The sequence below is a fragment of the Lactuca saligna genome, chromosome 7 (assembly GCF_052625555.1).
Source record: "Lactuca saligna cultivar CGN05327 chromosome 7, ASM5262555v1, whole genome shotgun sequence".
Classification (NCBI taxonomy): domain Eukaryota; kingdom Viridiplantae; phylum Streptophyta; class Magnoliopsida; order Asterales; family Asteraceae; genus Lactuca; species Lactuca saligna.
The window spans coordinates 41555921-41568409 of record NC_136423.1 but is presented as its reverse complement, the minus strand read 5'-3'; the positions used below and the strand labels follow the sequence as shown (position 1 = coordinate 41568409).

Below are 12489 nucleotides of genomic sequence, written 5' to 3'. Positions count from 1 at the left end.
TCATTGGTTGGGCAATCATACTCCTTTTTTATAAAATTGTTTGGGTTGATATCGTCAGTATGTTGCTTCACTCATGGTCTATTGCCTCTTTTTCTTTAACCATTGAAAATTAGGGTATAGTTCACATTCATTAAATTGTAAGATGGATAAAGCATTTCTCTAGTTCTGGAAACTTTGTATTTTGAGCACTCATAGTCATTGCATGAATACATATATGGATATTTTGATGAAGGGACATTACAATGAAACAGTTACTATATAGATAAGGAGATCCTCTAATACACCCTCTTAATTTCACCTTAAACCTCATGTGCTCCATTATGAAGTCAAGAAAGTACTAGCTAAGCAAATCAAACGCTTTCTCAAATACCATCAAAGGTACTTTTTTCATTCGATGCTCACAAAATGATACATACTAACCACCAAATAGATCACCTTTCTTAAGTTGCAAAGCAAAGACTTTGCCTATTTTTTTTTATATGGAGCCGACAAGACTCATCATCATGAAATCTCTATGAATGATAAGGTATTTGACCTTGCGGGAAACCATAATAAAATACGAATTTCATCTGTTACTAAAGGAGGTTGATTCGTTAAAATGATTGTAGAAAAAATTAGTGACAAACTTTCAATGAGACGCCCAATTTTCATTGAACTTGTCAACAAAAAAGCGAAAAGCATCCAATTTGATATTAGAAGGATCATAAATACATTGTCCATCTAAGAAAACCCTTTAATTCTTTCACACATTTCATTATTGTTAAATTGGAAATTTCGGCTTGTTCGATCTCCCATTTAATCATAGCTTTTTGTTTAAAATCTTGATTGTCAACAACCTCTTAGTTGAGCACTTCTTTTGTTAATGAATTTATTTTCCAACTTTTCAGAGTACGCAAGATCTCGAGTCCTGGTCAAGTACTTATTTTTGTCAACCTGTTTATTGGAAATATTCATATCATTGTTGTTTTCGAATTTAAGATATTGCATGTCATTAATCTCATGTTTGACATCTTTAATTATACATGCCACAACACAATCCGATTTACGATGAATCATAATAAAAAACCATGCTTCGATAACATCTGAGAGTCCATTAATCAACAACCAAAAGTTCAAGAATCTAGGAGGGGGGGAGGGGGGGGGGGAGGGGGGGGGGGGGGGGGGGGTAGGCCGAAATCCTGGAATAAGCAAGAGAGAATAGTCGAGAAGTGATTGGAAAGCTTCATATGAAGCACAACCACAACTACATTTGGCCAATTGTTAAGAAAATAACAAAAAAATGATATTTTCTAGTTTACTCATTTTGGTAGCACACTCATTCGCCCATGTATACTTTATGCCCACTCAAATTAAACTCATGAAGATCAAAACCATTCATAAAGTCGTTGAAAGCGTACATGAAGCACACGGTACATTGAAGGAATTACATTTTCAAGCTTCCCGAAATCATACTTTGTTTACATCTCCAAAAGAAACATGCAAATCCAACCTAATGAACCTTTTAAGGACTCCAAATCCAACCATTAATTAAGTTTGATAGAATAGTTTTTGTTGGGTGGGTGTTTTGAGATCTCTAAAATCTCATGGGTGATGAGTGATGTGTGGTTTGAAATCTATTATCTCCCAAAAGAGGTATTCCCATTCACTCTTACTCATGTCCTTTCTATAACATCAACAATGAAACAAAAAAGAAACACGTTTTTGTTAATTATGCGTACACTTCATATCTTTGTCTATAGTGTTGAAACACGTTTTCGCTAATAAACATCAAAATGCAACGCAAAAAACTAAATATATAAAAACATATAGACAAAGAAAACAATATCATATCATTAAACTTATATTATGCGCATACGCATAAGTATCCACATACGATCGTTTTTAAACCCCTTATTAATATAAAGATACTACCATAACAAGCAACAACATTCCAAAAGATGCAACCATCTAAATACCTTTCTCCACATCTTCTCAACTTCTTTGTTTCAAAATACCTTTCTCCACATCTTCTCAACTTCTTTGTTTCAAAATACCTTTCTCCACATCTTCTCAACTTCTTTGTTTCTTTACACATCGAAACTCAGGCTTCATGTCAGATGACATTTGCATTAAATCTTCATCACTTATCCAACAATCTTCCTTTCCTTCCTCCCATGTTCCCCATCTCCAATTTAGTTTAGGCCACCTCAGCATGCATGTCCGCATAAAATCTTTCGATACATTAGAAGAAACATTACGGTGGATAAGTAAAGAGACATCTACCAAGTTATAGCATTGATCCAACACACAAGCAACCCAAGATAAGGTCAACGAAAGGTTAACTATCATTAGATACCCACAAAAAGTTTTCAATCCTTCCATCCCAATCCCAAATATGCTACCCCTCACCTCAAATGCCGACCATGCCCTTGGCCGAAAACATAAAGAAGTCATGTTGGGGAAAATATTGAACAAATTCTGTAGGGTAAATTTGAATATTCCAAAAGGCCCTTTAATCAAACCTAGTGAATCCAAAGTTAGATGATCTAGGGAATCTGTATATCGAAAGTGAGCAAGTAAGGGGTAAATGAGTGAAGCCTCAATCCAAACTGTTTTTATAGTCCCATACCTTTTGACTAAAAGTGGGTCCGCATGAGGAATGGAAAGACGGAAGTGAGTTAACGATGGAGCTTCAACACGAACTGCAGCAGGCTTTTTACACTCGATTCTGAGTGTGATAAGGTTGGGTGCGATTACATTTAGAAATGGTGGAGCATCAGTTATAGTCCAGTGACATGTTTTTAGGTGGCGAAGATAGATTTTGGGTAGTTTAAGTCCTCTAACATCTATCAAGTTAAGAACTTGAAGATTAGGGAAGGACTGATTCAACTGGGTTAATTCCTTATCAGTTAATCGCATGGATTCGAGTGTTAAACTTGTTACCATTAACATCTGATTCAGATTGTCCACAGAAATCCATGCATTCTTCAACTCTAATTCAACAAGATTGTGACCTGAATCAAGGAAAACAAACAGGAACATTAATTAAGAATACCCATTGAGGAACAATTTCACAGTATGCCATATCATGTATTATGAAAAATGATGATCATTAATAACCCTTTTCAAGGATAATTTGGTCCGGATAAAAGATTAAACTAAATACAAATCATAAAGACTCTAAAAAACAGTTGATTACATTGGAATTGATAGCTTATTACAAGAATACGGTAGAACTGAAAGAATTAAGAGTTATAAATAACCATTGTTTATGAGGTAACAAGGGAATCTTTATCCTTACAGTTGATGCAAACTCAAATGTTTACAGTAAACAAAAGAACAGCAATTGACCACCAATTTTATCCATTTCTTGAAAGATCATAATTACTTCAGCCAAAAATTCAAGATTATTAAGTAGCAATCGACTACAGTTTGCCAAGTTAGTAAAGCCAAAAACTCACAAATAACTAGCAAACAACTATAGTTTAACAAGTAAGACTAGATGATATTAACAACCCTAGAAAGGTACAGAATTTCCGCTATTGAAGATCAGATCTGTGACGGATCTTATCATTTCACATCACTAAAAGCAAGTATAGTTTAACAAGAAAAAAAGATCCAGCATATAAAGCACTTACAGTAAGCAGACACCAGAGACAAAACATTCGATCGACGGTGACATGACTGAGCCCAAAAATCAGAAATTGAAAGGGATTTCAACGATCGGGAAACCCGAGGCAGCCACTCCATAATGAAATCCTCATCGGTGAGGTGCAGATCATTTGCCTTATCTTCAACGTCAACGTGCAACAGATCTCGGGGCAGGTTCTTGACGCCGATACGCACCGATTCAACAACTATCAAGTTCGATAGAAGATTGAGGAAAATCGTCTTGAGTGGGGAAGTGATTTGGGAAGAACTTGAAGCATTTGAAACCCTAGACCTCGATTCGATGTAACTTGACAATGGCCATTGAAGATTGATTGAATGAAGACCTGGAGAGAGAGTATTGAAAGTCTTCCACGCAGCTCGGCAGCAAGCTACGGCCGCCGAGTCGTCGACGCGACTCAGTATTTCGAGCACTAGAATTTCAGGAAGAGTCTCCATGCAAGCAGTGAAAGATGTACAAAGGGAAAATGGATTTGTTACATACTTATGCCTTTTCAATTTACGTTTACTTCTCAAGCTTTGAGTATTGTTCATTATTGCCCCTTAACTATTTACTATTTATACAAAATCATTTTAATTTAAATCATTTATCTGTAAAGATTGCTTAGCACTTCTGGACAAAATACATTTCAAAAGTTAATAATCCAAGATATTATCATACTTTTTGGTTAAACAAGAGTGTTTTCTGTAAAAAATAAATAAATTAATTAATAGAATATCACTTTTCTTTTCTTTTTATTTACAGTATTTTTTATCTATTTTTTAATCCTCATATGTATAAGAAATCTTTGTATGTAATATTTTTTTTTTCATTTTCGACTCTTTAACACATTTTTTTCAACGACATTCTTATTAAGTTTGACCGCAAATGTTTTGAAGCCATTAGCGACAAAGTATTTCATTCAAAACAAAATATATATATATATATATATATATATATATATATATATATATATATATATATATATATATATATATATATATATATATATATATATTCAGTTGATCGATATTCAAAACGGTTTAAGTGAGTTTTTATTTATTTATAATTCACTACCATGTTGGATATGTCAAACTAACATATTTAAAACCTAGAAGATTACATTGTCTAATTTAACTGAAATCCTGATTTTATAGATTTGAATTTTGAAAACGCTATAATCCAATGAGGATATCCATGTTGCGACATGATTTTTAGTAGTGACGGAGGTAGAAATTTTTATATGTGATACAAACATTATCAAAAAAACATTCTATATAGTTGTAATATTCGGAGCTTTAAAAAACATGATATAATCTCTTCAGCTAGGGGTACAATAATATAGAATATGTTTACAAATAATTTTTTTTATATACATAAAACAATTTTTTTAGAGGTGTTGTAGTACCCCCATCTGGTTCTGATTTTTAGTACGGGTAACTTGAAACTCGGTGCATTGGAAGACACTTATAAAAGTAAAATTTATACTTTAGCATTGTAGGAAAACTTTATTTTTATAATTAATCAACTTGTTTTCTTGAAAATTATTTAGTACGCGTAAATACGAAAAGAAATGCAATGTGAGACATTAAGTTTATACAAAATTTCAATTTTGAATCTGTGTTATTTTTTCGATTAAGTTACTAAGTTTATAATTTTGTTGCAAATTTAATCATTCGACTAGCATGTTTAATGTGTTTTCATTTGCTGAATAGACAAAAAGTTGATGAGACTTCCACGTATATTCATAGTTGGCAAATAGTTGGGTTAAAGTAGGGTGTCAAAAAGTCACACAATGTGATAAGAATACATGACACGAAACAAATGTGCCAAGCATATCACTTCATTGAAATGTATCAGTGTTGAAAGCTGATGGTACAGCCGTCCACTGAGCATCATCCGATCTACGCTCTAGCAATAATAAGATCCACATCATGATGTGCTGCCAATTAATTGTTTTGCACTAAAGTAAGTATTGTTTTTAGAAGCATAGTATGTAATAATCAAATAATTATATTACTTATATCACATGACAACTATCCTTCATGACTATTTGCATATAACCGTGTTTAAAACTCAAGCGAAGCAAAACCAATCAAATAATTGTAAGCAAACAACAGTGAACCACCCCGTTCTTTATATACAATATGTATGGTAGGCTCTACAAGATTGTGCAACGATGTTGGTTGTTGCCGAAGGTTTATATCGATCGGATACACTTCAAGTATAAAGATGAAAGTAAAACTTAATCTAAGAAAATAAAGACAAAAAGTAAATAAAACAAAGAGTTCTCCAAATTGTTCTTTCACCAAGAAACGGTTTTGTCTTCACCAAGAAGACGGGTTGTCATAAAGACAATTAAAGCAAAGTCGAACTCTCTACATAGCGTTTACCCTAATGTATATTACATACTAATATATACATGTGAATCCCATGATTAAAGGGGTAGTATCCTATCTATAGTAATAATTGATCTTCATTATAATGATAACGAATCTGCTATCTATTTTATAGTTATTTATATCATTACCTAATATACAAAAGATTATAACAAAATAACTATACTATGCACTGACGTTGATAAGCTTGATATGTTAGCAATGGTAGTAATGAATACTTTGACACTGACAATTGTATAGAGTGTTTGATTCATCATATAATAAGGTGTGACCTTACAATATCCCCTTATCTAATTATGTCAAAACCAATCTTCTTTAGAGTCATATAAAGAGCCATTGTAGGACTTGTTATCTTCTTTCAAGATCTCAGGCTTAACCCATCTGAATTGATCAAGTTTAAGTTCATCTGGTCTTCTACTAAGTTACAGAGATACTAGCACATGATATCCTCTTTCTAGTTCATAGTGACCAATTCCTTCCAAGAGAAGATGAAACAAATGCTCAGCGGGAGCAGATGGAAGACCATCAATGCGTTGAAAGAACATTTGATTCTGACTATCAAGATATACCCCGTGCTCTGGTTTTGGAATAAACATATATTGAACTGGTTCAACACCCGTTGGCAATTCATTATTGATATACCGAGTTCAATAAGGAAGAAGAAACTTGGTATTCTTGGACTGTCTGGGAGCACCTGTTTTTCCTAAGGAGGACAGTCTTGATGGACGAGCTGATAGTACAAGGTTCAGCTTATTGACTTTGTTGAGTAGCTACTGAATTGCCAACTTCACTTCTTGAGCATTAATACCCTTGTGTTTGTTAATCCAAATTTGACTAGCTCATGTGCAAATACAACCTAAGTTTATTCATATTCAGTCTTCTTCCTGGCCAAGTGAAGCTTTAGTGACTCGTTTCTTGGTTTGGTGTATTTAGAATATTTCACGTATTTAAAAAAAAAAAAAAAAAAAAAACGGGATTTTTTTTATTTTTTTAGTTAATTGAAGTTCCGAAGATAATATTTAAAAAAAGAATTTTTGGATTTTTCCATTTATTTTGCACTTTAATCCGGTTCCATATATCAGCAGCAAAGGAACATTTAAGGAGCAAATGGTCCGCTGATTCCATTCCTGAGACACACGCACTACATTGCGTAGACTGAACTTGTATCCCTCTTTGATCAAGGGCAACCGCAGTTGGCATGCGGTCCATTCTTGCTCTCCAAATAAAAAAATTTACTTTGATTGGAATCCACTTACACCATTAAAATACACCATCTGGAATCAAGTGAGTTGCTCGATCAATCCTTACCCTTAAAGCTGCCACGCAGTCCGATTTCCATCCAATTTCAGCTTGATTTCTTCGGATAACATCAGAATCTGTAATATTCATTTTATTAAGTGTAATTTTATATTTATCTATATTTTTCCAAACACCAGTTAAATATCTAGATGACATATGAGTTGTGAGCCCCGCATCCAGATTGTGTAAGCCTTGTATGATTTTCGGCCAAAGTGCACTCCTTTCATGGTAGAATTTCCATCTCCATTTTGAGAGTAACGCCAAGTTTAATGCTTTAATGGAGCCAAGTCCTAGGCCACCCACCTCTTTTGGAGCAATTATTTTCTCCCAAGCCACCCAACATATTTTTGGAGTATTGTTAGGTCCTCCCCATATAAAGTTCCTTCTTATTTTCTCCAAGTTATCGATCACTCCTAACGGGGCTGCAAAAATTGATAAATAGTATGTAGGTAGACTCCCCAAGACTGACTTTGCAAGAGTCATCCTTCCACCGAAGCTCAATGTTTTTGATTTCCATCCGGAGAGTTTATTGTTAAATTTTTCTATCACCGGCAGCCAAGAGCTTTTACGGTTCATGCTCGCTCCCACCAGAACTCCTAAATATGTGAAACGTAATGAACATGACCCACATCCTAATGGTGAGGACCATATTTCAACCTCGTGTGGGTCCACATTAATGCCAAAGACTTTTGATTTGTTGAAATTAACACTTAGCTCGGAAGATACTTGAAAACATTTGAGGATCCTAGCCAGATTTTTTATATTTTGCATTGACCATTCGCCAATGAATAAGGCGTCATCTGCATAGAATAGATGAGAAAGCTGTATATTGGAGTTTGGAATAGAGATTCCATGAAAAACTCCTTTTGACCCTGCTTCCTTTAACGCAATGTTTAATCACTCCATAACTAAATGAAGAGAAAAGGTGATAAGGGATCTCCTTGTCTTACTCCTTTCTCTAATTGGAATTCATCCGTTGGGCAGCCATTCACTAAAACCGATGCACGAGCTGATTCTAAACATACCTTTATCCATACTCTCCATTTTAATCCAAAATTCATTTGTTGCATCATCGAGTCTAGGAATCTCCAATTCATCGAGTCAAAATCCTTATTGAAGTCGGCTTTGAAGAGAAGTATTTTTTTTTGTTGATTTTCTTTCCCCACGAACAAATCTCATTAACAATTAGGGGTCCTTCCAAGATGTTTCTTCGTTCCACAAAAGCCGTTTGTACTTCATCTATGCACTCCCCCATTACCACACGGATTCTTGTTGCTAGTAACTTTGCAATTATTTTATATAAGGACCCGATTAGGCTGATTGGCCTATAGTCCCCCAAGGAGATCGGGTCTTTAACTTTTGTTGCGAGAGTTATAAAAGAGGAATTACAACCTGGAGAAAATCTACCCCAAAGTTCAAAATGTTTTAGATATGCTAGGATATCCATCTTTAATTCGTTCCAATATCGTTTCAGAAATTTGAATGTGAAGCCATCAGGCCTCGGGGACTTGTCATCCCCACAATTCCACACTGCCCTTTTCACCTCATCAATCGACATATCACCTTCCAAAAAGTCTTTGCTAGCTGTTGAGATGGACTTGAATTTTGAACTCCTGAAATTTGGTCTAATCTTCCATTTTTCTTTAAACTTTGAAGAAAAAAAATCTGAAGATCTCAGCTTTCATCTCATCCGGCTAATTTGACCACACACCATTAATCATGAGACCATTTATGTGGTTTTTTCTGATGCGATTTTTAACAAAGCCATGGAAGAACCGAGATTTTTCATCACCATCGATCAACCATTTTATTCTCGCTTTCTGTTTGATGTCTACAGTCACCAGTTTTTCTAATTCAGTGAGTCTATTTGAAATCTTAGCCCATTCAGCTTTTTCAGATCCATTTAAATCGTTCCTTTCAGCCTTCTTATCAAGATCCACCATTCGATTTTTGATTGTTTCAATCTCCACTTGTTCCTGAGATAGATTTACTGCCTTCCAACTTCTTATCCTATTTTTTATGAACTTTAATTTGTTTAGTAAAAATGAATCTGCAGCGCCATACCCTTTGAAATCTGAGCTCGCTTTAATGACAACCTCATTGAAACCAGGTCTAAGAAGCCACGAATTGAACATCTTGAAAGGCACAGGTCCAAAATCCCTGGAACTAAGTTCAAGCATAATAGGGCAGTGATCAGACTGTTCTCTGGGTAGGGCTGTACATGAAGCTTGAGGGAAGTTGATAAGAAACTTATGACATACAAGAATTCTATCAAGTTTACTTAACTTTGCACCTGCTTGTTGGAAGTAAGTGTACTTGAATTCCCCCATTTTTTAAGTCAAATAATCCCCCTCCGGTGATAAATCTATTAAAATCTTGTGCAGTGTAGGGGCAGAAGATAGAGTTTAATCTTTCATCTCTTCTTCTCACAGCATTGATGTCGCCCATAAGAATCCACATCACATCACGTGACTTTATCAAGTTGGACATATCTAACCACAACTTTCACTTATCCGATAAAGATTGAGGAGCATATACATTGGCAATAGCAAATTCAATTCCAGAACCACAGCAATGCCCATATATCACCAGAAAATGCCTATCTTTGATTGATTCACACACCGAAAAATATGATCGGTCCCAAATAGTAAGATTGCCGCCCGACCTACAAGTTACTTCAATGTCTTCAAAACCGAAGTTGTCATCTCCCCATCCGTTTCTAACCATTGTTTCATCGACCCCGCTCTGAAGTTGAGTTTCTTGAATGCACATAAGGGTAGCTTTATTGTTCTACCTTAGTCTCGGAATCCAGTTAATTTTCATTGTTTCCCCCATCCCCTTAATGTTGATTGATAGAAGATTCATTGCACACCGATCTGATCACCAAGATCTCCCATTACATCTGCTAGTATCTCACAATCATCCCTGATGTCAAATCCAAGAAGTCTTCCTACCTCAGCCGTTTTTTCCATCTCAGAATTCCTGGGTATTGTCGACGGGGAAATTTCAGATGGGAGGTTCGGAGCGGTGTTTAGGGATCCATTTGGTTCTCGGTTAAGATCCAGATGTGCAGGAAGACTTGGAGAAGGACGTACAGGCTCAGGAATTGACTGGTCAGCATTAGTGTGGGGTTCATTTGGAGTTTGCCGGATCTTTCTTCTTCTAAAAAATGACCCGTTTAGGTCCATTTCTAAGTCCACCGGATTACTGGACTCAGTTCTAACTCCAGGTCCATTGTTTGGGAACGGCCCAAACATTCCTTTAGGAATTAAGTCTCGAATGCACCCGAACGATGCTTGTGGGGACCCAGATTCACCTACGTCCTCTTCATTGTTGACCTCCATCATATCTTCCAAGTTCCTAGGAGATACATTAATGATTGGAATGAATTCGGACTGATGGATTCCATCATTGTTGAGCGATTCAATATGTTGATTCCCGGAATTTGAAGGGGTGACTATTGCCCTTCCTGCCGGAGTTTCGTCGGAGACATCATCAAGGAAGTTTCTTCCGATTTCTACACCAGGTCTCATATCAGAATCAACGCCTGGTCCAATCTATCCATCCTCCAACTCATCATCCGAATCGAATATTGTATCAGAGACGTCGTCTTCCTCATCTTCCTCCTCTTCCTCCTCTGATTCTGCCATTGAGTTTTTTGAGTTAGAGAAAGGCTTCTAATCATCATCTACCTCATAGATCCCCACTTTGAACACTCGATTATCTCCAACCACAGTAACTTCTTCATTGATTCTACTTAATGACTCTGTTAAGATACATAATTTCATATGCGATACATCCAACGTATTCGTAGTAATCTCTATTGAACTGGAAAATACCCCAAGCTTCGAAATAATTGCTCTGAAGTTTTCTTCGTCCCAAAGGTGCAGGGGGAGGCCAACAATTTTAACCCAGGCAATCCGATCATTCTTGATTTCAACTCTATCACCTTTCTCAATCCACTTAAACCATAAGGATTCCATAAATCGTTTAACATCAGTCGGGTTCCTGAATCTCATGCCAATCTTTAACACCCCCCCCCCCCCTAAGTATTTAGTATTATATTTTTCATCGTCTCCAACCAATATTGACATCGGCAGACTTGTTAGATGTTCAAAGCTTAGAGTTTCACCTACTATAATTAATTCACTTTTAAGCCAATGCTCCATGAAAGTACATGTATGTAATTGTAATGGAGGAGTAATAAGCGGGGGATGAGGAGGGGGTGGCGGGGGATTGGAGTTTTGCACCGCCTTATTATTCTTCCGGGCAGCCCCCTCCGCATAAGATCTACCATCTCTCCATGTTGATGATCCTCCACTAGTTTGAATTGGAAATCTCCTCTGGTATTGTGTCTCTTTAAAATTCTTATGCTGTCTCTCCATCCTCTCATACTTGGTGATGTTCACTTCCAGTCTATACCCATTGCATGTAATTCCTTGAATGTTGGCTTCCAGTTTCAAAATGTCCCTTACTCCTGAGTACCTAATAAAAGCAAAACATCTTCTCTTTGAGTCTTTTTTCTTAGCCAGGTATATGTCATTGATCTTCCCAAACTTCGCGAAGGGTCTTCACAGCTCCTCTGGCCTTAATCCCTCCGGAAGGTTGGTCACGAACATGGTTGTGGTTGGAACAACTTTGTCCGTCTTCTTGCATCTCCGGTTTACTTCCGACCATCCGTCTCCCATAGCCTAAAAATTACCGCTAATGAGAATGTAAAGTTATCTTCTAAATATTATCTCATGTGATCCGATGTAGATATTTGTGCGTCAGTTTAATGAGATGATATTATTATCTTTGCCTATATATTAATTTTTAGGATTTAGTTTTTTATGTTGCATTTGATGTTTGTAAGGCCTTCATATTCATGAGCAGTGAGTTTTTGTTGATTACCTTAAACAAAACCCTAGGAGTTCTCTTATGAATGATGCATTATTTAGTTAGATTGGTCTGCATTCATGTGATGACTGTGGGTGCTCCTATTAGCACGAATAAATACGTTTATATCATTAGATTAATTTGAATAGTGCATAATCAGTGGCATCATCTTTGTGGATTCCTTAATTTCAATTGTTTTTTATTTTCTTTCATTTTATTTTCTTTAAATTAGATGTGAGTTACAAAACAACCCCTTCTACTTTTTATTCTTTTTAAATTCAACAA

At 35.9% G+C, this 12489-nt stretch overlaps 2 protein-coding genes across 2 annotated transcripts; both read right to left on the bottom strand.

The window, feature by feature from the left end:
* Positions 1-1879: 1879 nt before the first annotated feature.
* Positions 1880-4086, bottom strand: LOC145006108 (F-box/LRR-repeat protein At4g29420-like). The gene is made up of 2 exons (XM_078965203.1): positions 3660-4086; positions 1880-2993 (listed from the first exon to the last, which is right to left on the bottom strand). The coding sequence occupies exons 1-2, from the start codon at positions 4084-4086 to the stop codon at positions 2050-2052; spliced, it is 1371 nt and encodes a 456-aa protein (XP_078821329.1). The 3' UTR covers positions 1880-2049.
* A 4934-nt stretch (positions 4087-9020) lies between these two features.
* Positions 9021-9656, bottom strand: LOC145006867 (uncharacterized). Its single transcript, XM_078965893.1, has one exon. It carries the CDS (start codon positions 9654-9656, stop codon positions 9021-9023), a length of 636 nt encoding a protein of 211 aa, XP_078822019.1.
* Positions 9657-12489: the final 2833 nt, after the last annotated feature.

Excerpts from the sequence above, each read along its gene's own strand:
- LOC145006108 (XM_078965203.1), bottom strand. The coding sequence starts at position 4,086 with ATGGAGACTCTTCCTGAAATTCTAGTGCTCGAAATACTGAGTCGCGTC. Across the intron at positions 2,994-3,659 it reads TGATTTTTGGGCTCAGTCAT|GTCACAATCTTGTTGAATTA; the intron begins GTCACCGTCGAT and ends TCCTTGATTCAG.
- LOC145006867 (XM_078965893.1), bottom strand. The coding sequence starts at position 9,656 with ATGGGGGAATTCAAGTACACTTACTTCCAACAAGCAGGTGCAAAGTTA.